At 42.7% G+C, this 23,450-nt stretch overlaps 1 protein-coding gene and 1 long non-coding RNA gene across 3 annotated transcripts in view; one reads left to right on the top strand and one right to left on the bottom strand.

Moving 5' to 3' along the window:
* The window catches only part of PCSK2 (proprotein convertase subtilisin/kexin type 2), a 255,827-nt gene extending 233,727 nt beyond the window's left edge, over positions 1 to 22,100 (bottom strand). For both annotated transcript variants that reach the window (XM_002747466.5, XM_008995791.5), the window contains exon 1: positions 21,660 to 22,100. In XM_002747466.5, coding sequence (XP_002747512.1) covers positions 21,660 to 21,836 — 177 coding nt within the window. In that variant the 5' untranslated portion in view covers positions 21,837 to 22,100. The remainder of the gene's footprint in view (positions 1 to 21,659) is intronic.
* Positions 1 to 23,450, top strand: part of LOC118154053 (uncharacterized) — a 107,136-nt gene that overhangs the window by 73,241 nt on the left and 10,445 nt on the right. The window lies entirely within an intron of this gene.

The raw sequence follows: 23,450 nt of genomic DNA, 5'->3' as shown, positions 1-23,450 counted from the left end.
GCCAAGATGGGGAAACCCTGTCTCTACTAAAAATGCAAAAATTAGCTGGGTGTGGTAGGGTGCGCCTGTAGTCCCAGCTACATGGGAGGCTGAGTCAGGGGAATCGCTTGAACCCAGGAGGTGGAGGTTGTAGTGAGCCGAGATCACTCCAGTGCTCCAACCTGGGTGACAGAGCCAGACTTTGTCTCAAAAAAAAAAAAAAAAAAAAGTGAAAAATTTTAAAATTTAAATTTGAATGTCCTCAGAAGGGTCATGTATTTCCTAGTTTCAAATCAGAACCCACCTACCTCTCGACTTCCTAAGGTAACACACTAAACTCCCTTTCTGTGGTTGTGTCACCCGAGGCAGCTGAGTTGCATCCTTGGCTTGGTCTAAGTGCCTGGGTTTTTAGAGAAGACACTGTGGCTCAGGGAGGGGCAGGGCCTGACCAGAAGAATGGGAGCATTCTGCAGAGAACCCAGCTCTCCGGAGTGTAAATCCAGTACCCTTCCTACCACATTGCTTGCGTCTCAGCCCCCTTGTAACCATGACTATGAATCCATGAGATTTGGGGCTGGAATTCCTGAAGGAGATGAGTGGGACTCAAGGACAGCCAGGCTGGTGCGTGACATCCTCACTGCTGTGGTCTTGGGACCCGTGATTCTGGATTCTTTGATAAGAAGATCTCTCTTGGCTATGAAAGAAAATGAAGCTAATTGGTCTCAAGAAGCTAAAATTTGAACCTCTGACCAGCTTACATTTATGCGATAAACAGGTAAATTGACTGATCTGATCATGAACCTAACAAAAGACTAACCTGTAGGCATTGGTTATTTTTCTGGGCCTTTTTTATCTCTTGTTTTTTGAGTGCAGATCCAAGATCTACTGTCTTCTGAGCATCTGAGAAGCAGCTGCCTAAGAGCTTTGTGCAAGCATGAGCTCCACCGCAGGGAGAGAAAGACAGATGCTGTGTGACTTACAGTAGTATAATGTACTTGCGGCCCACACAGATCTCAAGGATGTAAGGCTGATCGATGCATTCCTGAGATTCTTAAGTAGACTGCAAATCTTGCAAATAGCAAAGACATATTGAACACAGTGGTAGATTCCCAAACACTCATTTGAGTGTCCCAGTAAGAAGCCTCTTATACTGTGGGCATTTAGTATGTTTTCAAATGTTTTCTTCACTGAAACACAGACACACAGACACACACACACACACACACATGCACACATACACCCTTCTTTTATATCATCACCTTGTTCTCTTAAGGCAAAATATGCATGGTTCCAGAGGGAAGGAGAAAAAACGTGAAAGAACTCGCAGCAAGAAGATTGAGTCTGGGTGAAAGTATAATGCTGCTGCTAAGTCAGACTTGCAGAGTTTTTAGAAATTCTCATTATGTCACAAAAATGTATGGATCTCAGCAACAGTTCTCATTGTCTTCTTTCTTTCCCTCTTACTTCCTTTCCTACTGACAACTATGGCTCCAAGCTACAGCACCTCTCTGAACCCACACACTCCCTTTTCCCAGCAGTAGGGAACTCCAGGGAACTAGCAACCAATTGTGAACAGATAAAAAGAAGTGTTAAATTCTCATGGAGCCTATTTCCTGCTTCTTTTAAACACCAGAGTTCTCTTCCCTTAGGGAATCTGTAGATGCTCTAGAGGGTCTGTGACCTTGGCATGGCCTCCATTCCAAGTTTTGTGCATCTGTGCATTCGCTTGTTCTCAGGAGAGTCTACTGCTTATTACAGATTCTCAGATGGATTCAGAGCCCTCAGAACAGTTAAGACTTCCTGAATCAGACGCCTTGCTTTACCTTTGACTGCTTTCTTTGTGTTTGTCCACTGTGCTGGTTTTCATGGTCTTCAGTCAGGCTTAGTCGAGATCTAGTTTGGTAGAACACTGGACATCATTTGCTATATAAGATTTTTATAATTTTATTTGTAAGTGGGCCTGCTGTCAAGAGGTTTAAGGAATAAAAACTGGCAGATGAAACAATCATCAAGGATTGAAAACTGTCTCAGCTGATAACTGCTTGTCCGTTTCATTCGGGGACCTGAATTTTACCAACAGTGATAAGCTCTGCATTCTACTGACTTTCCCAGAGACCATTCTTGATTTCCTTCAATTGCATGCAACCTCTTATGGGCAGAACATGATGCCCAGCAGTAGGGATGGGAGAGAAAGGGAAGCTCATCTGAATTTAGGTCTGGGCTAGGCTGCTGAGGGATGAGAGACCATGTGGAAAAGAACCGAGGTGCTCTTTTCTGTTTTTCACTTTTCCTAACATTTCTTTCTCCTTCCAAGTCAAGTAGGAAATGGGCCTTGCACATCACTGATATCTATGCAGACACCACCATTGATTTCCTTGAATTATGTGCGAAGCAAACGGATCTCAGTGAGAATTCTGAAACTTCCTAATAGACAGGCCTGAGTTTTAACTTCAGAGCAAAGGGAAGGAGAAGAACAACTTCCACAGTGATTTTATTTTTAAATTATCACTGAAAAAAGAGTGACTGTGTCTAATCTAAAACACAGATAAAGTGTCTATTTTCATCACTAAAGAGAAACCACTTTTTTTTCAAGCAGAATTATTTAATATCAGTGAAACCACGGCTGCTCTCCCAGGCAAGGATAGGATAGTCTGATTGACAGCCAAAGACCACTAGGGACAGACCACATTCCTCAGGTCTACTTTGGATCATGTTCCCCATGGAATGGGCTGGACCCAACCAATTTCCATAGCACAGAGTAGAGGGATCATTCCTTCAGGCACTTTCTCCGGGATATCTTGCATTTACTATTCTACTCTTAAACCAGGAACGTAGAACCTCTCTTGGTTCATACTTTTACATTCTCCTTTTTAAGTTTGTGACTTACTATGGAAGGCTGATCGTGAGTAATTACTCTAATTTGTCTGATCATGTCTTATCATGTTCTCATTGTCAACCCTCCAACTGAGCATCCCCAGTCAATCCCAGCAGAGCTGCTCCAACCCACAGCCAAGTGGATCATAAGGAGATGCTTCTTACTTATAGGAAGAGCCACCTATAAGGCTTTTAAATACAGTAATAGTGAGCAGAAGAATCTTAAAATATAAAAGAAAATTGAGCTACTGACGTTGTGTAAATCATCTTTCAAAATTATCTTGGTATGCTGCAAAGAATGACCTCTCAGGAGACAGTCTGCAGAATGAATGCATTGCAAGCTCTATGGGGGACAACACCTGTTTTGTTCATGGGTACTGTGTGCAGAGTATCATGTCACAGGTATCTGTTGAGTGAATCTAAAAAATCAGGAGGTTCCAGATTCTAGAAAGAGTTACTAAGTAGTTGTGTTACTCAGTGTGGATGACTAAGGTTATGGTGTTCTTTGGGCATTGATAAAACATTTAATATATTGGGGTTGACCAGGCCACCTAAGTGGATCAGGTAAAAGACAGTAGACAGTGATGAGCACTGTGGTAAACTGGAGGGCACATGTCACTCCACAAGGCACACAGATTGGAAGCATTGCACTGGCCAAACAATACTCAATTTGTGGTCCAGTGAGCAAAGCACATTGCACTTGTTAGCTCTGAGCTGTCTAGGACTCTGATAAGCACAAGACAGAAGGTACATCCTAAGAAATGCAGAATGAAAAGGAACTCATCAGATTGAACAGGAGGTTAAAATACTCTCAGGTATTTTAGCAAAAAAAAAAAAAAAAAATTCCTGTCAATTACAGACAAGACTGACATTCTCTGTTACTTTCATTTGTAGTCAGGTCCAAGCTCTCTGGAGCAGCCATAGAAGACAATAGAAGAAGCTAACTACTCCCAAACACCAGCTTTGGGGTCAGACTTATGTCTAAATAAAAGAGAAAAAGGGGCGATGAGTAGATGTCTAAACTAGAAAATTACATGCTAATATCTTCACGAGCAAGATATCCCTTTAAAAGCTGAGATAACCCACAAGAATGCTGCATTTGGCCAGGTCAGTATAAAACATGATTTGTTAGTGAAATTTACTGGCACCCTATTAAATTCCACATAGATAACAAGGCTAGAGGAAATTTGTGTTTGATATCTATCTGCTTTTCTTTCTATTTTTCAACTTTGTATATCTGAGAGCAAGGGTATCAAGGACAAGTTAAATGTTGAAATATCAGCCTCAGTCTCACTGAGACAAAGTTACAGAGAGTATATAGAAAAGATTGTGATGGAAGAAGGGGATTTCTAGGAAAGAAAGTTTATTGCACTTACAAGGAGAAAAAGCAGGAATACCATGCAGGGTTTGAAACGATGCTGTATTTCCCTTCACTGACACAGAAAGACCTTCACAATATATTGTTTTTGCAAAAACAAAACAGCATGTTCAAGTAGGGGTTCCAGGTAAAAAGATGTCCACCAAGGTTCACCTAAATATTAATAACAGTTAGTGAATGTTAGAATATTTAATTTACTTCCTTTCACTTCTCTATATTATTTTCTACAACATGCTTTATATACTTTAAAAAAATGGACATTGACAGAAAAGTCAATTTGCATTTTGTCAAATATAAAGCATGTGCACTTCATAGAATCTCAGCAATTTTGCACGGGATATGACTTCCACGAGGATCTAGTACTATGTCTCACTTTACAGAGACTATGAAGGTGAGAATGTTATAATCTGAACTCCTCTTAGGGAGAAAACTGTCTCTATTTGGGAGAGTTCTGTGATGGTTGGTGGATACGTGAGGTCATGAGTGCCTGGAGAGCAAGGAGCTCTGATCTGCTCTGCCTGGAAAGAATCTGCCTGCACCCATGAAGAGGAGATACTAAAGAGACCAAGGGGCAGATAAAAGAAAGTGGGGAGGGTCTGGAAGAGGTGTGAGGCTGGGCAGGAAGAGGCCACTGCCCATGCCCAGTAGTGAGGGGATGAAAGGACTCCTTGAAGCAGGTGCTTACTTTAAAGTTCCTTGTGTTTGCAACGTAAATCCTCTCCTGGCACCTGTGACATCTTCAGGAAAATACATTCTAGTCACAGATGTCTTGGATGAGTGGTAAGAGTTTTTTGGTGAGAGGAAATCAAGGGAGTTGCTGAATTTCACACTTGAGTCCCCATTGTGAGGAGATTGCTTGGGAAGGATGGAGGCGTAAGTTATTAACTGGAAAGTTTTAGTGGAAACAGAAAACTTTATTTGGAAGTGAAATGAAAGTCTAGCTTCACTCTCAGAATTTATAGGAATATTGGGAAAGGTTAAGACTTCCACAAGGCACATTATGGGGATTTGAGTGGATCTTACCTACATCCCAAGGGTCCAGGTATTTCTAGTTGACACCTGGATTATATAGATGAGAAAAGTGAGGTTTAAAAAGTAATGATGTGGATATGATCACTGCTCAAGAGTGGCAGAGGTGGGGCAGAAACCCATTGTCGCCAACGAAGTTTGACCCAGCTCAATTTCACAGAGGGAGAGGCCTCAATGTTAGTTTTGCATCAATGTACACATATTTTTCTTTTAGCAGTAATTTTTTTGCCTTTGAAATAATTTCAGACTTATAGAAAACTTGCAAGAAGAGTGAAAATAACTCAGATAGCTGTGTCACCCAGAGTCTCCAACTGTTAACATTTTACTGCATTTAAAAAATTATTTTTCTACATATACATATTACTTCCGTGAATCATTTGAGAATAAGTGTGTTTTCAAAGAACAAGGCAGTGTAATATCAATATCAGAAAGTTAACTCTGACATAATATTTTCTCATTTACAGATATTGTGGATATGTTGTCAACTGTCTTAATAAGATCCTTTGTAGCAAAATAAAAGATAAAAAAAATCTGGCCCAAAGTTCAATCCAAGATCACACGTTGCATGTGGTTGTCATTCCTCTTTTAATTTAGAAGAGTTTCTTAGTTGTTTGTCTTTTATGACATTAATACTTTCAAAGAGTATAGGCCAGTTATTTTGCAGACTGTCTCTCAACTGGAATCATCTACTTTCTCATCAGTAGATTGAAGTGATGCATCATGGCAGGGGCATCACACACATCACGGTGTGTGTTTCTTTTTTTTTTTTTTGCCAATCAGTTTGAGCTTTATGAGGTTGCTCAGGTTAGCTTTGAACTGATGACCTCGCCTTTGCGAGCGCCATGACCTCCGGCAGGAGCCACTTTGGACCCCGTGTTTCTTGTTTAAAAAAATTTTTTTTTGAGACGGAGTTTTGCTCTTGTTACCCAGGCTGGAGCACAATGGCACGATCTCGGCTCACCGCAACCTCCGCCTCCTGGTTTCAGGCAATTCTCCTGCCTCTCTCCTGAGTAGCTGGGATTACAGGCACGCGCCACCATGCCCTGCTAATTTTTTGTAGTTTTAGTAGAGATGGGGTTTCACCATGTTGACCAGGATGGTCTCGATCTCTTGACCTCGTGATCCACCCGCCTTGGCCTCCCAAAGTGTTGGGAACGGTGTGTGCTTCTTGATGCACATACAGTCTTAAATGCAGCTGCCTCAACTTCAGAGCAACTGCTCTGGTCTCACCTACCTAACAGTGACTTGCAAACAGCACAAGACACAATTGTGGGTACATTCGGCACTATTTACTCACATGCTTCTGAGTATTCAAGTGTGAGAATGCCTTAAATAACTAAAAAATACAGCTTCATTCACTGGACTCCAATTGCTATAATTATCCAAACATGGCTAGGTATGGTGGCCTGTATTTCCAGCACTTTAGGAGTCTGAGACCGGAGGCTCATTTGAGCCCAGGAGTTCAAGACCAGCAACACTGCAAAACCTCATCTTTAAAAAAAATAAAAACTTAGCCAGACATGGTGGTGTGTGCCTCTAGTCCTAGCTACTTGGGAGGCTAAGGTGAGAGGATCATTAGATCCCAGGAGTTTGAGGCTGCTATGAGCTATGATCACACCACTGTACTCCAGCCTGGGTGACAATGAGACCTTGTCTCTAATACAACAAAAAATTACCCAAACAAGAAGCAGCTTATTGGAAATGAAATACAGAGTACCTAGCTTTTATTTATTTATTTTTAGTATTCCTTTTTAAAGTTTTTTTTTTTGGTGGGGGGGTGGGGGAGAGCACAGCTGGGCCATAGAGAAAAAAACGAGAATGAGGAGCTGGACATTTTGAGTTAACTCAGTGACTCATAAACTATAAAGGGCTATAATAATTCCAGTCCCAGAGGTAGAGAGGCATATGGATGCACAGAAAATCATATGCTGTCCCATAAAACCCACCAATGAGAAACAGTGTAAGAAAATTTCATACAGAAGGCAAACAAGCCACATTATGTAGATGAATAAAGTAAGTATGATTTCACTGGAGAAGTGAACAGCTTCATGAGTGAAGGAGCCTCAATTCTTTATGTGGGACTTCAGCTCCTCTCTCAACAGCTCAAGGCCTGTGGAGTAAGAATGTTACGTCTTTGAGTAACCAGATGTGACAGGAGATCTCATTCAGCTTCAGCTTATTAGGGTGTGTCATCAGGTTAGCATGGTCTGAGAGTATCCTTTGCATGTAGAACTAGAGAACAATTGCTAAAACAGTTTCCCAAAGATCAATACATAAAATAGGCATTTGTAAAAGCTGAATAGAGATCTCAGATTAGATGAATTCCTATAAACTGGTCTGTAGAACTTACAGTGTGCTTTCCCCTGGGCATAAACTTGAATATGCCGTCTTTCTGTCTGCAGAGCCAATGTTTTTCAATGTGTCTCATCTTCATAGGGCTAAGCACACACTTGTTAATAAAATAACTCATGGATGAATGTTCTTCTGGGATTAGCTGATTTGTAAGAGGCTGTGTGGAAGGGAAACTAGAGAAGATAGGGGAAAGTCATTGACCTAGCACTCAGCACACGTGGCTGTAAGCCAGCCCTGCCGACTCCTATGCCATTCCTAAGTATTTATTCTCCATCGATAATGCTCCATTCTCTTCTGTAAGTCCAGGATCCACTCTTCCCCATAAGCAGGAGCACAGCAGGAAGCAGCTTGTGTTGTCCATGGTTATTCACTATTCTAGGGCTGAGCTTACAGTCCACAGTGGGATTCAAACTATGAGGTACCCCCTAAGAACTGAACAACTGATTTATATCAAGTCTAGAATGACACCCAGGTAATGAAACAGGTAGAGGGGATCTGAAGTACAGCCTCATCACAAACTGTTTCTTTCTAGCCTCAGGCAACATTTCCATACATCATCCCAGAGAGAAAAAACTAAAAAGGAACATTATTTCGTTGGAATATGAGGGAGTAACGTCCCTACTAGGAGAGCTGGGATCACAGTGATACACCACTGTCCTTTTCTTCTTGGCTTCTAAGTTAGGGGATTTGTTATGCATTCATGTATTTGTATGTCAGGGGAGGTGCATTGAATTTTTTTGTTTTTAGTTGGACTAAGCTTCATGGACAGAACTGGCTGCTCTACCAGCCATTCAGTGTGACTTTAAGGACAATAATTAATCAAGCCATTAGTATCACTGATGCCATCAGCCAGTGGCAGTGGGATCAAAGACGCATAACCTGACTCCCTAGTGGCATCATCTATTAAATGATGTGCTACCTGTTGCCAGAATGAGTGATTCCATAGGACAAGAAGCCAGGCAGAGATCAAGGCTTCTCCAGCTCACTATTAGCTCAACTTGTTATACTGGGATATCCTGTATGTGCTCATCCTGCCACACTTCTCAAGTACCCTTCGATGTCTCCTTCCACCTACAGGCAAAATCCAAATGCCTCAGCAAAGTATGAGTGACTGCTCATGAACTGGCCCCAGGTCACTTCTTTGGCCTTATCTCCCAGTTCCTTACCATCTAGACAGACAAAACTACTTGCAATCCTACTAAAAACTCTGCCCACCTCATTGCACATCCTGTGCTTTCCTTTGCAAACATCTTTCTTTAAACCTCTTGGAATTACAAGCCTCAATGTAAATTCACCTCAATGTATTAGTGCCTGCTTTGTGAAGCCTTTCCTTCTGCTGACAGTCATTGCCTCACATGCACTATATATTAAATCTAACACAAAAGCTTTCCAGAGTTTTCTACACGGAGCACTCCCATTCATTTGTATTTCCTGTCAGAACATGAAGAGATCCTAGAAAGACATTAGTTTAACCCTTCATTTTATGCATGAAGGAAAGCAGGTCAAACACCATGCTTATGTGCTTGATAACTATTGCAAAAAGCATTTGAGCCATGTTGCTCACTGGCTGTGGTTCAGATAATGCACTGTTGATACCATTGAATCAGTTTTCCAAACTGAATGAGATAGACACCTAGATTGTGTGACACTCTTATGAATGCGTAGCCACATACACTAACTATTCTAGGGCTGAGCTTACAGTCTACAGTGGGATTCAAACTATGATGTACGCCCTAAGACCTGAACAACTGATTTACATCAAGTCTAGAATGACACCCATGTAATGAGACAGGTAGAGGGTATCTGATGTACAACCTCATCACAAACTGTTTCTTTCTAGTCTCTGACCAACCTGAATTTTACCTAACTTTAGGTCCTCTGTGTAGTGCATGACATTGATGCACTTCCTGCCTTCCCTTGGTCCACCCTGGAGGTCACCTGCAGAGAGTATCGACACATGCCAATATCTTTCAGGCACCTCTCACCTGAGGGTATTCTCTGGCAGGGGAAGCATGCTTGATCTACTTACAGCAGGCAGAAGTACCAGAGATTTGATGTTTCCCAGGAGCAACCCTCAGACAAGAAGAAATCGTAGCTGGAAGTTAAACATCCCAACCTTCTCACCCTTCGGTGGGGCAACTAGAGAGGTTGCAACTGTCAGAGGGGCTTGTAGTAGGAAATTGGAGTAATGGTCCATGTTTTGTGCATATCTCCCTGTGTCCATTCCCTTAGTTAGTCTCTTTCCACACTGACTCTAAACTTGGCCATCTGACTTGCTTTACCCAGTGAGACAGTAAATGCAACACAAGCAGAGACTTAAAAAGTGTTTTCACATGGGATTTGATTTCTCCTCTATCTATCGGAATCATCTTAGACCAATAAGATTGAATCCCCGTTGCTTACCTGTTCCCAAATCCATGTCTTAGTGTCTAGCATTGTATTTGTTTACCAGACTTACTCAGTATATGTTTGCTGAATGACCTTAATCATGCTCTCCTTCTATATGTCCCTGTGGTGTGACTGTAGCTCTTGCTAATTTCTTGGCCCATTGTTTTGAAACTCCTTTAGCTCTTTTTTTGGTCCTTTCCTCCTTTTCCAGTTTATGGCCAGAATGTTTTGTTTCTCTCTTCAGCTGCTGGGTCCAAATTTGGGTTAATGACAAGTGTCATTGAAGGCACAGCTCTCCAAGGTTCTTTTCCACCTTACCATGTCCCTTCCCCTCTGCCTAAGGTGCTGTTACTGGACTTCGAGAGATCACAAATGGCTTGTTTCCCATCCTTCTCTCCATATTTTAGGTTCTGCAAGTTCTCTCTGGTCTCGCATTCTTGGCCGACAGTTCCTAGAAACATAGTCAGCTGGAACTGACTAGAATGGACTCCTTGATACCAGCTACCTTCTTGTGTTAGAACTTCCATCATCACTGAAGAGAATTGATGGCCACTTGATAAAACTGATATTTTTTTCTTCCCACCGAAGTGAAGGAGAAGCTAAAGGCAAAGAGGGATAGGAATTTTGGATCATCTTACTATCCTCTGTCACTGGATTCTTAATTAACCATCAAGTCACAAAAGTTTAGGCTATTAAGCGCAATTAATGAAATCGACTTAATATAGGCACTAAATAGGATGTTCCTACAACCCTTGCTAGCATACTTGATCTTCCTGATTGCACCATCCCACGACACACCTGTTGGGTGTACAGTGAGAATCTAATGATGATGCTAAGCCTTTAATTGTTTTCTCACTATTTATTTTGATATTTTTTGGGTGCTCACTAAATATGTAGCACTGTTTAGTCACTAAGAGAGTAGTTAAGGAAGTATAAATTCCTATTCTGCCTTTTACCGACAAACCCAGTAGGTTGCTGGTGTGGAATCCTTGAGTCTATGAATAGCTTTGCTTGGAAAATTGGAATTCATAAAAGTTTTAGGGGTAAAATGGTAAACAAAACAAAACAAAACAAGAAAAAGCAGACCAGGAGGACTTGAAATGAATTGGTATGGTCAGACCAAGTTGGTCAGGTGCTTTTTGCAATAGTTAAGCATATAAACATAGTGTTTAATCTGCTTTCCCTCATGTACGAAGGGTTAAACTAATGTCTGTCTAGGATCCCTTCCTGTTCTGAAAGGCTGTCATTTTGTAACTGTAGTGATTTATAAAAATGTAATTGACTGGATAAACCAGTTAGAATAATGCAGACTTGATCAGCAAGGTATGTCACAATATTTTGGCGGGACAGCAGTCTCCAAGTGGTCTGCCAAGTGCTTAAAAATTATTAATTCGTAAATAGCATTAAAACCACATCAAGTGACTGTAACACTACTTTTCTTCTTGCCCTATTTTAACCACCATACCTCTTAAAGGGATGGTTTGTATTTGGTACCTCCACTGAATCACTCTTTTTTTTTGAGATGGAGTTTCGCTCTTGTTACCCAGGATGGAGTGCAATGGCATGATCTCGGCTCACCGCAACCTCCGCCTCCTGGGTTCAGGCAATTCTCCTGCCTCAGCCTCCTGAGTAGCTGGGACTACAGGCACGTGCCACCGTGCCCAGCTAATTTTTGTATTTTTAGTAGAGAAGGGGTTTCACCACGTTGACCGGGATGGTCTCGATCTCTTGACCTCGTGATCCACCCACCTTGGCCTCCCAAAGTGCTGGGATTACAGGCTTGAGCCACCGCGCCCGGCCAACACTTAATCATTCTTAATGATTCCCTTATGATTGGGCTTCTTTCCCGTAGAAGACATACTTTCATGCTCAGAACCCCTAGGAGAGGCCTTACCATTTGGTGTGTGCTAGTCTCTTCATCTGTTGGTGAGTTTTTTTCTGGATGGTCACATTCTGCTCTGTCTAAGCATATGCCAGGACAAAATGCTGGTGAGTTAACACCAGCCTGGAGTAACTCTCAATCATCAATGAATACGTGAATGCAATGGGCATATAAATGCCCTAACTTCCTCACTCCTCAGGCAGGATAACTCTGAAGCACGTATGCTACACGAGCTCCCAGTTTCCCAGTGGGATGAAGTTCCAGTTACCCACAGTGACAACTTGCTCCATGATGTACCCTTTATTCCTGTCTTCCTTTCCTCATCTCAATTCCCCACTCCTCTACCAGTGTTTTCTATAATCACTCCTTGAGTAAACTACTTGCATTTAAGTCCTTATTCCAGGGCCTACTTCTGGGGACCCAAGTTAACACTTGTCTCCTCTTCCAAAGTGCTAGGGTGACTCTTCCTATCTCAACAATGACTTCATCTCTAAAATCATGGCTACGGTTGCCTCATTCTTTCCTTCTTAACTCTCTCCTCCTTTCCTTTCATAGCCCTGTGTGCTCTTGATTCTTTTCCATATCTCCAACAGTACACGTGTTGACTCCTCTCCTGATTCCTCTTTATCCTTTCTTTATCTTTTTTGAGATAGGGTCTTGCTCTGTCACCAGGCTAGAGTTCAGTGGCATGATCTTGGCTCACGGCAACCTCCACCTACCGGGATCAAGAGATTCCCTTTCCTCAATCCCCTGAGTAGCTGGGACTATAGGCTTGCACCACCATGCCTGGCTACTTTTTTGCATTTTAGTAGAGATGGAGTTCCACCATGTTGGCCAGGATTGTCTTGATCTCCTGATCTCGCGATCCATGTGCCTTAGCCTTCCAAAGTGCTGGAATTATAGGTGTGAGCCACCGTGCTTGGCTCCTCCTTTCATGTCCAAAATTCTTGAACATTTTGTTCTAGGATCTCGCTTTGTTTTCTCTCAACACTCTTCCTTGACTATCCTGTTTCTTGCCATGGCATGAATGTGTATGTGGATGAATCCTTGTGCATGTTACTTTTAGCGTCTTGATCACCTTCACCGTCTTTTTACTTTGATAAGTCACTTCTGTGAACTCCATCATTATCTGGAAGTGCTCATTTTTTGGAGCTTTGAGCTTCAATATCTCACTCATCACCCATAGCTCTCTCCCTTTCAGCTCTCTCAGTGTTATTTTCAATGTACTTATTCTTCTATTTCATTGACATTCTTTTTTTTGGAAGATTCCATTTTTCTCACCTCCCAACCCTAATCTGAATGTTCCTTAAGACAACGACTCTGCTGGTGCCACCACAAATCCGTTCTTTTCCACTTGGCTCTGCAGTACTGCCCAGAAATCATGATCTGCCCTTTGCTCCCTCTCTCATGCCCATTAGTAGTGTCCAAACTTTCATCTCCTCGAAGCCCCCATCCTACCACGTCTTTCCTCCCTCTGACCATTGATGTTGCCTCTTAATCCTCTGAAATAACTGTGACTCCTAAGTGGATATTATCACCACATTATCCTTTGTGACCTACAAACAGGACTTCCCCTGCCAGTTTTTCCCCCTTTAATCTGAAAATGAGGACAGCCCCTTTTTCATGCTTAGGCTAATGTCTTCACTTTTCAATAAAACCTAGCTACTCAAAAGATGAATGAAAATGAAGAATTTGTAATTGAAATTCTGATAAAAGGACTTGTGGTAAAATTAGAATTTTAAGATAGAACCAACATAAGCAATACTATAATGTACCATAATAACCATATGTAATTATGGTTATTAGTAGAATATTAATATTATATATAACATGATGCAAAAATAATGATATACCTAACAAACACTGGAATGTGGAAGCAGGGAAGTTGAGAGAAAGTGTCGCAATGCTAATCTCCCATTTTACAAAGCACTGAGTCCATAACTCACAGAAGTTGAAATATGTAATTAAATAAGTAAATGTGTAATTAAATATATGTAATCTATCTATCTCCCATGTATGTATAAAATATGTAACTACAGGCCGGGTGCAGTGGCTCACACCTATAATCCCAGCACTTTGGGAGGCCGAGGCGGGCAGATCACGAGGTCAAGAGATAGAGACCATCCTGGTCAACATGGCGAAACCCCGTCTCTACTAAAAATACAAAAATTAGCTGGGAGTGGTGGCGCATGCCTGTAATCCCAGCTACTCAGGAGGCTGAGGCAGGAGAATTGCTTGAACCCAGGAGGCAGACATTGCGGTGAGCCAAGATCGTGCCATTGCACTCCAGCCTGGGTAACAAGAGCAAAACTATGCCTCAAAAAAAAAAAAAATAAATAAATAAATAAAATAACTACAAACTCCTAAATATTAGATACAATAATTTTCTATTAATTTTAGAGAGGCCTATTAGGAAATAATATCTCCTTTATATAACATATTTATCAGAAGTTTAACAATTTCCATAGTTTTCTTTTGACTTTCTCTTCTGTTAAATTCTATAATAATTAAATTGAATGATTTAAAACTTAGTGTATATGATGTATTCCAGCTCTATAAGACAATTTTCATATCTCTCTTCTCTCTATACATAGTCATACAGAAGTATCTGCAGCAGAGTTTATCTAGTGCTGGTAATGTTTATTTCTAAATAATGAGATCCAAGATAATAAAAAAAGACCTTCTTGTATTTTTTAATTACTTGGTATTTTTAAAAATAATGATGATGTGTGATTCTGACAAAAATATCAAAGTTATTACCTTTTTCATATCAGGGGTTCTTAACTTACCTCATTATTTAATTTGATTATTTCCACTCATGGTACTCATGAATGCTACAATATGTAAAAATATTGTCCCGACATTGAGATGTTTACCTTCTTGCAAATAGAAGGACCACTTTTTTGTTTGTGTGTGTGCTTGTTTAAATCTCATGAGGAAAGATATGCAATTGTCTACTAAATCTAAAATCAACATTACTTAAGTCATTCATTCAACAAATATTTATTGTAGGCTTAGTTTTGCCAGACACAGAAAGCAAGGCTGACAGTTTCTTTGCCTCTACTTAAAACTTTAGAAGAGTGAAATCCAAATATTCCAGGTCAAAACTTTTTTCTCTAATGACTTGCAACACTTTGCAAATGTTTTAAACCTAAGTTATTTTCTTTACGTTCTAGATGCTTCCAATAAGTGATTCTGTATATTATTCACTATTCTTTGGACTCTTCTGCCTTGATACAAATTGAGCATGAAATGAATCTATTTAGGAAAAAACTAGGTGAACAATTGGATATTTATGGAAGTTAATGTCAAATTTAAAGTTATAAACAAAGAGTGACCCCAGGATCCTACAGTTTTCTTCCAATTTTTGTCAACTTTCTGATGGGGTACTGCCAGTACTCTGTAAGATTCTCAAGTCTACTTCATTGGATGTCAGGAAGTTAAGACATGTGTCATTATTCTACTTGCAATGTAAGAACTTGTCTTATTCAATTATTTTTATCAGGCAATGTCAGCACATTGCAACAATTTCCAAAAAGTTATGGTCAAATTAGCTAAAGGAAATACACCTTAATAAGGAAAGTGAAACAGTAATGTCAGTTTTTGAACTGTCCTGTGATTATTTGTATCTCAAATAATAATTTACAAATTCAGTACAGAGTTTCTTTTTGATACATTGAATCTGAACTCAGTGAAAAATGGAACCACTGCTCTAGTTAGGAGAAAAAGTTTGAACTTCAGATTTCATGTTTTATTCTTAAAGCCTGGCTTTTTGAGCAGTTAGTTTGAGCTGAATATATAATTATTGTGAACTTAACTATAGCATCACTCTCTGATGTGCTACAACATTTTGATCTAATGACCTTCTGAAATAGAAATTGATTTCTAGGTATTCATTCAGTTGAGGAAAAGGGTGTACCTCCCCTCTTTCCCTTCTTTTGTATTTTAATCAGGTTGTAACTACAGACTTGCTTTGTTCAAAGAGCTCATCTCTTCTGCTACTGATAATATCTAAGTTGGGAATTTTAGAGAAACAAAGAAGTATGCTAGTTGTCCACTTGCTGGTGGCCACTTAATTCTATTTCCTAGCTGAATGTCTGCCTCTGAGAGATTTAGTAACTTAGGTTCCCAGTGCCATCTGTCTCCAAATCCCACCATCTTTACCTTTCAACGTTATTGTTTCTGGTTTTCTTTAACCACAAGAGGGTTACTGGGAGCAGTGAGTGTTCTGATAGCTATGACTGGTATCAGGGAAAGGAACTGATTTTACACCATCAAAGTTCCAAATGGATCAAGAGCACTGTAGTCTAGGTCAGGAAGAGAGGTCTTGAAGGATGAGTTTGGATTCAGTCTAAGGCACAACGTGAATGGCATCCATATCTAGGGAAGCAAAGTAATAGGTTGCTATTTTCCCTTAGCTACTGTGGTAAATCTTTTAATTCCAGAAGAATTGTCCTTAAAGTCTTCATAGATTGAAGTCTTTTGGAGAATGCTTGGTATCAAATCTATATGCTATTTTAATTTTTTTCCTCCAAACCATGTCAATTTTGATCTAAAGAACTGTAAATAGGGGATGTGGAAATACTGCAAGAGAATTCTTCCTTTGACTCACATTTGGCCACATGATGAAATGGAGTAAAAGCATAGAATCTGGATTCAGCATTGTCGTAGCATTAAGGCACCATTACATGAGTGGTATCAAATATTCAAAATGCATATATCTGACCCAAAATTTCTATCCATAATAGGTAAAGAAATATTACAAATAAAAAGTGAAGATGGACAGCCCAAAAGAAAAACTTTTCAGGGCAAACCATCTGAAATAAATATGTTTAAAAGAGGATGTCCAAATCATCAATAAGCACACGAAGAGCTGTTTGGCTTGAGTTGATCGTCAGGGAAATTCAAATTAAAGTCACAGTGAGACACTACTACATACCACCAGAGTAGTTAAAAGGAAACAAGAGGTAAAATGTCAAATGTTGGTGAGAATGTGGAGGAGCTGGAACTCTCACATACTGCTGGTGGGAATATAAATTGGTGTAACTACTTAGGAAAACTATGTCATTCTTTGTAGCCAGCAGAATTCTGAGACAGTCCCTGAGATTTCTGCTCCTTGGGGTACGTGCCCTATGTATTCATCTTTCTTTTGAGTGTGGAAAGCATAGGTGGGGCTGGGAAGATGATAGCTTTCACTTCTGTGATTAGATTACACAAAGGTGAAGAGATTTATCAAATGTTATTAAAGTCCTAAATCAGTTGACTTTGAGTTCATCAGAAGAATCAAAAAGGAAACAATCCTGGTGGGCTCGAACGAATCAGGTTAACCTTTTAGGAAGAGTGGGCTCTTCCTAAAACCAGATATTTGAAGGGTGAGGTGTCAGAGGGCTATGGAGAGGCCTCCAGGAGCTGAGAGTGGTCCTGGCCCAGCAGCCAGTAAGAAAATAAAGACTTCAGGTCTAAAACCACAAGAAACAAAATTCCTCTAAAAATGTGAATATGCTCAGAAGAGGGTTGTTTCTTGGTTATGCCTCTAGACGAGACACAGCAGGCTCTACCTTGATTTCAGCCTGTGAAGGCTTGAGCAGAGGACCCAGCTAAAATATGCCGTACTCCTTACCCATAAAAACTCTGAAATAAAAAACTTGTGTGGTTTTAGGCCACTAAGTTTTTTAGTGATACACAGCAATAGAAAATTGATGGTCTCGTAAAGCTGAATGTATGCATATCCTTTTACTCAAGAGTTTCATTTCTAGGAGTTCCAGCAGGAGGGCATACGTGTGCTTGCCAAATTACATAGACTTCAATGTCCACAAAAGTCATATTTATAATAACCAAAAACTGAAAACAAAGCAAATGAGTGAGAAAGGGACTTAGGAATACTGGTAATATTTTGTTTCTCGATTTAGGTGCTGCTTACACATGTGTGCTCAGTTTGTGAAAATTTGCTAAGCTGTGCTCTTTCCTAAATTACACTTAAATAAAAGTGAAGTGACCAGAAATTGATTACTTTTTAGTATTTGGAAGCATAATGATTATTAGGTTGTTTTTAAAATTAAAAAATTTATTATAAAAATTGTCACATGATTTAACTTGTATAATCATTTCAGCATCTGTTCTCTGTGCACAAAAAATAAAACGTACCATAATAAACTGAACCCCTAGTATAATATCAGGTTCTTTTAAAACCCTCACTCTTACTTGATTTTTGGTTAATCCTCAACCGATTGCTTCAAAAATAGTTTTTTGTTCTGTTTCAAATGAATTAAAATTAGTGGCATATTGAGAATGTTAAGGCATTCTTTGGAATAATGCTTTTGTCATTACTGTAAATTCATATACTCTCTTAGACATATGCACCTTCTCTGATGGCCACAGGTCTTTGGGCCAGGTCATGATAAAATAGAAAGTTTTTATCCCCGTAACCCTCTCAGAGGTAGAGTTACAGATGTTTTTATTTCATTTTAGAGAGAAAACATAAATGTTTATTCATGGTCTTGTAAGAATCAATCAAATAATTGACAAATATGTAATTAAATATTCACTTACAGACCTCCATGCTAGTTATGAAGACTATATAGAGATATAGTGCATCATTTCTCCTGCTGGAAGATTTATAGTCTACTTGAAAATGTACATACATGTACACATTAATGACATATGTTCATGTGCTAATAGCAAATAAATATTGAAAAAAGTAAAAATAAAAGGGAAAATGTCAGAACTCTAAAACTGTATCTCAAGAAAAGAGTTCCTGGCAATCAGAGAAGGCTTCCTGGAGGCAGCATGATGTGGAAAAGCAATTATTTTTCAGTCTGAGTCCTTCATTTCTCAGCTACAAACAGATTAACTTCTCAAAGCCTTAAGATTTTCATCTGATACTTACAGGTGATGTCAGTAATTTCTATCACAGATTTGTGAAGTTAGAATAAGATAATTGAATAAAAAAGCAAGTTCTTCTAGTCTTCATTGCTGACCCTTCATATGGATGCATATATAATCACACAGAATCTTGTGTGTGTGACACTGAGCTGTGGAGCAGGGAGCAGTGGCGAGTTGGGAGGCATGCTGAGGGTCAGAGCAAGAGACGACAAGGACATACGGGCCTCTAAGGTGCACAATAAAAAATGCTGGCAAAAATACTTAACAGCATAAGGAAAGCAAGACAGGACAGTGTCTGGGAAATCTGGAGTAGTAAACACAGACAAGGAAGTTTCCTTCAAGGCTGGCCACACAGTAATGCGCTGGTTACAGGGAGGAAATGAGAAATATAGGAGGTATCATCCCTGAATATTTACCTTCCAAGTAGAAACACAACACCCCTATTTACTTACATACATGAAATAATGAAGTCAAGTGATGGCATTTATTAGCTTATGTAGTGCAGTGTTTGCTATCAGTCCCATAAAAATTTGAAGGAGGGAAACCTCACTGTGATCTGGAGCACCAGGAAATGTTTGAATTTAGATCTTGAAGGATGGGCAAGACATGGATCCAAAAGGAAGTTTATTCCAGGCAGGTGTTGCACCAGGAAGCCCCTATTACTTAAATGTGTAGCAGAGAAAAAAAAATCACTGGATTTGGTTGAAACGTACTACCTGAGAGGTTATGGAGAGGTAAGGAGAGAGGTGAAGTCTCCCACATGGGAGCTTCAGGTTTCCTTCAGGTTGTGATGCAAAATCAGTGGGCTCCTCTCCAAGAAAGAATGGAAGACAAAGAGGCCTAGTTATCTGGTCTCCGATCCTAAGGACACATTTTCAAAGGGGGCAGCAAAGAGAAGAGAAAAATCGCTGAGAGCAACGGTTTTCAGAAACCTGTGGTTCCCTCCCATTCCCCTGCACCCATGAAAAGGTGTGGGGGAGGAGGAGGGAGCCACAGGTTCTGCAGCAAGATCACACTCAAGAATTAAAATCCCTTTTCAGCTTACTCCAATGCCCCATAGTCCCTGAAAGCACCTAGCTTGGTTGGGTAGTAAAGAGCATGGGTTCACTTCTGAAAGATCTGGATTGAAGCCCTTGTCTGTTTTTATCGTGCATTCCTGTCTGAACCAATTTCCTCATCAGGGCCATAGGCTCAATAATAACATCAGCTTCCTCAGAGTTGTTGAGAACATTAAGTAAAAATGTATGTAAGGACTCCAGCACATAAGGCTCCTTATAACTAATAATAATCACTATATTTCATAATGGCTCTTGGGTCCTGGGTCTTGCTAAGTTTGGGGTGGGAGTGGAAGGGAGGGAGGAAGTTCTGTTTGTTTATTGAGTTAGTGTCCCTCAAGACAGCCAGCCTGCCCTGGGCCAAAGCCACAGCGGGGTGCTCCCTCTGCCCGCGCCTGCTTTCCCCTGCTCCACCCACGCTTCCCGGAGCAACAAGTTCCTTTCCGCAAGACCCGCCCGCGCGCCACCGGCAGACCCGGCTCCTCTCAGACCTCTGTCAAACTCGTCGCCAGACCCACCTGGGGTGGAAATCCCGATACTGCCTACGCCCTTAGGAGGAGGGAGAGCCCCCCACACCTGGAGGAGCCCTGGCGGGGGCCGGGAGAGAGGCAGGAGGCGTGGGAAGTCAGGACGGAAGACTAATAGGAGCTTCGGTCTGAACGGCCCTTCAAGGTAAAACCAGTTAACAAAAGCACCCGCCGCTCGTCTCACGCCTCTTTCTTCCTGGGATCAGGAGCAGATGAAGCCCGAAATCTCATTGACCTCCACACAGCCCTCTGGTATCCACATCTCTGTCCTTCGGGTTCCCCTCGCCCCAGCTTCTCTCTGCACCCACACTCCACCCCAGCCGGCTCCAGGTCCCCTAAGGACACTGGAGATCCCTGATACATCTTTCGCAGGACAGACACGCAGGTCAGCCACAGTCCCCAGCCAGTGCGCTTCTCTCCTCTGTCCACCCAGGATGGGTACCTTGGAATCTCCAAAGGAGTCCCAAGGTTTCCAAGGTTGGCAGGCTCACCTATCTGCCCAAACGCTCGAACTCTGACAACTTACTGGAAAGGGGATCCCCACGCTCTCGTGGGAAAGCCAGGCTGGCCGCCCACGCACCAGGAGAGGACACCTAGACTTCTCCGTAGGGAATCCCCCTCGAAATCCACCTCTCCAGCTCCTGTAGCGGGGAGTTGGGAACTAGGGAGCCAACCAGAAGTGCGCTCCAGGGGTGGGCGATCGTGGGCGGGGGTGAGGACGCAGAAGTTCCGCCCCGATTTTGTAGACCAGTTTATGTTTGCAAATCTGCTAGAGTCAGGAAGGAAACCGTCGTTCCCGGAGAAGAGCAGGGACCGAAGTCATTGGGAGGGAAGTCCTCCCGGCGCGGGGTGGGAGAAGCACCGAGGTGAATTGCAATGTCCAAGCGTCCAGCCCTGTCAGTAGGAAACTATTCTTTCTCCGGGGCACGGGAGTGGGGGAGACATCCCTGGCCAAGCAGCCAACGCCAGGCTCAGACATTCAGGGCTTCGTCCCTCCATCCCCAGGCAGCCTCGAGAACTTGGTACCTCGGACAGCATCCCGGAAGCATGGCATCCTTTGAAAGGTGTTATCCTATTTTCGCCATCAAGTCAAAGGGCAATAAATTATTTTGATGACCTTACTAGCACAGATGAAGGACGTTTTAATTACATAACCGGTGAAAGATCACCGGAGGCAATATCGTGTTAAAGAGCCCATGGCAGAATATCTGCATCGCATGAGAGAGAGAGAGAAAACTTGCAAATCTGCAATGAGATTGCGCAGGGCTGCCCCCCGTCTTGAAACAACATGCGAAATGCATGAGAGAGCTTACCTTTCGGACTCCAAAGCCGTGTTCTGCTGCAACTTGGCGAGCTTCCTCCTCTCCCCCTTTATGCAACTCCACAAGAAAATGATTCGTGAAGACCGGTAGCTCAGCAGATGCAAAAACCATGACACAGAAGAGGAACCCGGCAGCCGCCTTCCACTGGGAGACACAACCACCCTTCATCCTGCCTTGGGAGTGAAAAGTGGTGCTAGGAGGCGCGCAGGCTGGCGGAGCTGGGGACTCGGAGGGAGGGTGCAAATAAAAAAAATATATATATAGTTTGGAAAAAAATATTTGTATAGAGAAAGAGACTGAATAGGATCTTGGAAAGCAGCGAATCAGTGTGTGTTCTCCAGCGTCTGGCTGGCGGGGAAGCCGCGCAGTCAGGCGGCCCGGCGCGCGGGCACGGGTGCGAATGTGGAGCTGTGTGTACCGGAGAGAAAGAGCGAGTGTAGGTCTGTGCTTGATGCTAAATCTGCATTTTCAGCTCCTCCTCAGCTCCAATTCCCCAGGGGCTGGAGGAGAGCACCAGCTCGGGTGACGTGAGTCCACCGGCGGCCAATGAGGGCGGGGGAAGCGGCGGGCCCCGCCCTGGGCCGCCCCGGGCCCGCCCCCGCCCGCCCCCGGCCCTGCCCGGCCCAGCCCGGCCGCCTCCGCCTTCTGGGGGTGCAGCGCTGGGAGCCCGCGCCCCCGCCCCTTTCAGCACCGGAGAGCTCCCCCTTCTCAGCCTGGCCGCCGAGCGCCCAGGAAAATCCCCCCAGCTGTAATCAGGCCAGCGGCGGCGGAGTGATGTCATTGTTTGTGGGAATCTGTAGGCTCTGGGAAGGGAATTACTGTGTGTGCGGCTCTCGGAGGCCCCGAGGGGAGCTGGGGCGCCGGCCTCTGTGCCTCTTCCCTGCTTGTTTCCCGCTGCAAAACATCTCTCTCTCTCTCTCTCTCTCGCTCTCTCTCTCTCACAGACACACACACATACACATAAACACACACACACACACACACTCTCAAAGCATACTTGCCACCCTTTATCCCAATAACAAAGCAAATATTCACCCTCCTCCGGGGTAAATCTCCGGGGCAAATCTCTGGGGAGGTTTGCTCTCCTTGGCACCAGGAGGGTTGGGGAAAGGACCTTCTAGGGGTGATCTGTGGGGCGCGAGAGTGCAAGGACGAGCTCTTGTTTTTTTGCAGGCTCCAGGCAGGTCAGGAGCGAAGCCGCTGGGAAACCTAGCAGGAGCCCGCGCTCGCCCCACCCGCGGCGGTGACTGGAGGAGGCTCCTCTAGGAGTCCTGGCTGCACCTCCAAGATCTGCCTTCAGGAGAGACGCGGCCGGGGTGGACACTCCGGGAGGCGCATTCTCAGACTTGGGGACGTTCCACTGCACAAGGACAGCGTGGGTGCCAGTTGGGGAAGGCGTAGCCGCCGATCCCAGGTGCCGGGCCAAGTCGCTGCTTAGCGTCCTAGGCTGGAGGCGAATTCAGGTGCAGCGACGGTGGTGGTGGTGGTGGGGGGCCGGGAGGGGGAGGGGGGCAGGCGAGAGCGGGAGGCAACTAAGTTACCCAGTTAAGAAACGGGCACTCGCACCGGACTCTGCTAACTGCTGAAGAGTGACTCCTCTTCTTGCCTGAGAGGGAGGAAGCACGAACTCTCTGTAACGAAATGAGGACGAGCGTTTTAAAGCAATTTAAATATTGTTGTGTTACAGCGCATTTACACTGATCTCGTATCATTTAACTTCCAAACTAAAAATTCTGCTTTACTTGGATAAGAGGTAAGAGATCTTTTCTTAGTGATCAAGTG

Source organism: Callithrix jacchus, chromosome 5, assembly GCF_049354715.1.
Source record: "Callithrix jacchus isolate 240 chromosome 5, calJac240_pri, whole genome shotgun sequence".
Lineage (NCBI taxonomy): Eukaryota > Metazoa > Chordata > Mammalia > Primates > Cebidae > Callithrix > Callithrix jacchus.
The sequence above is the reverse complement of the archived record's forward strand: the minus strand, read 5'-3'. Positions and strand labels throughout refer to the sequence as shown.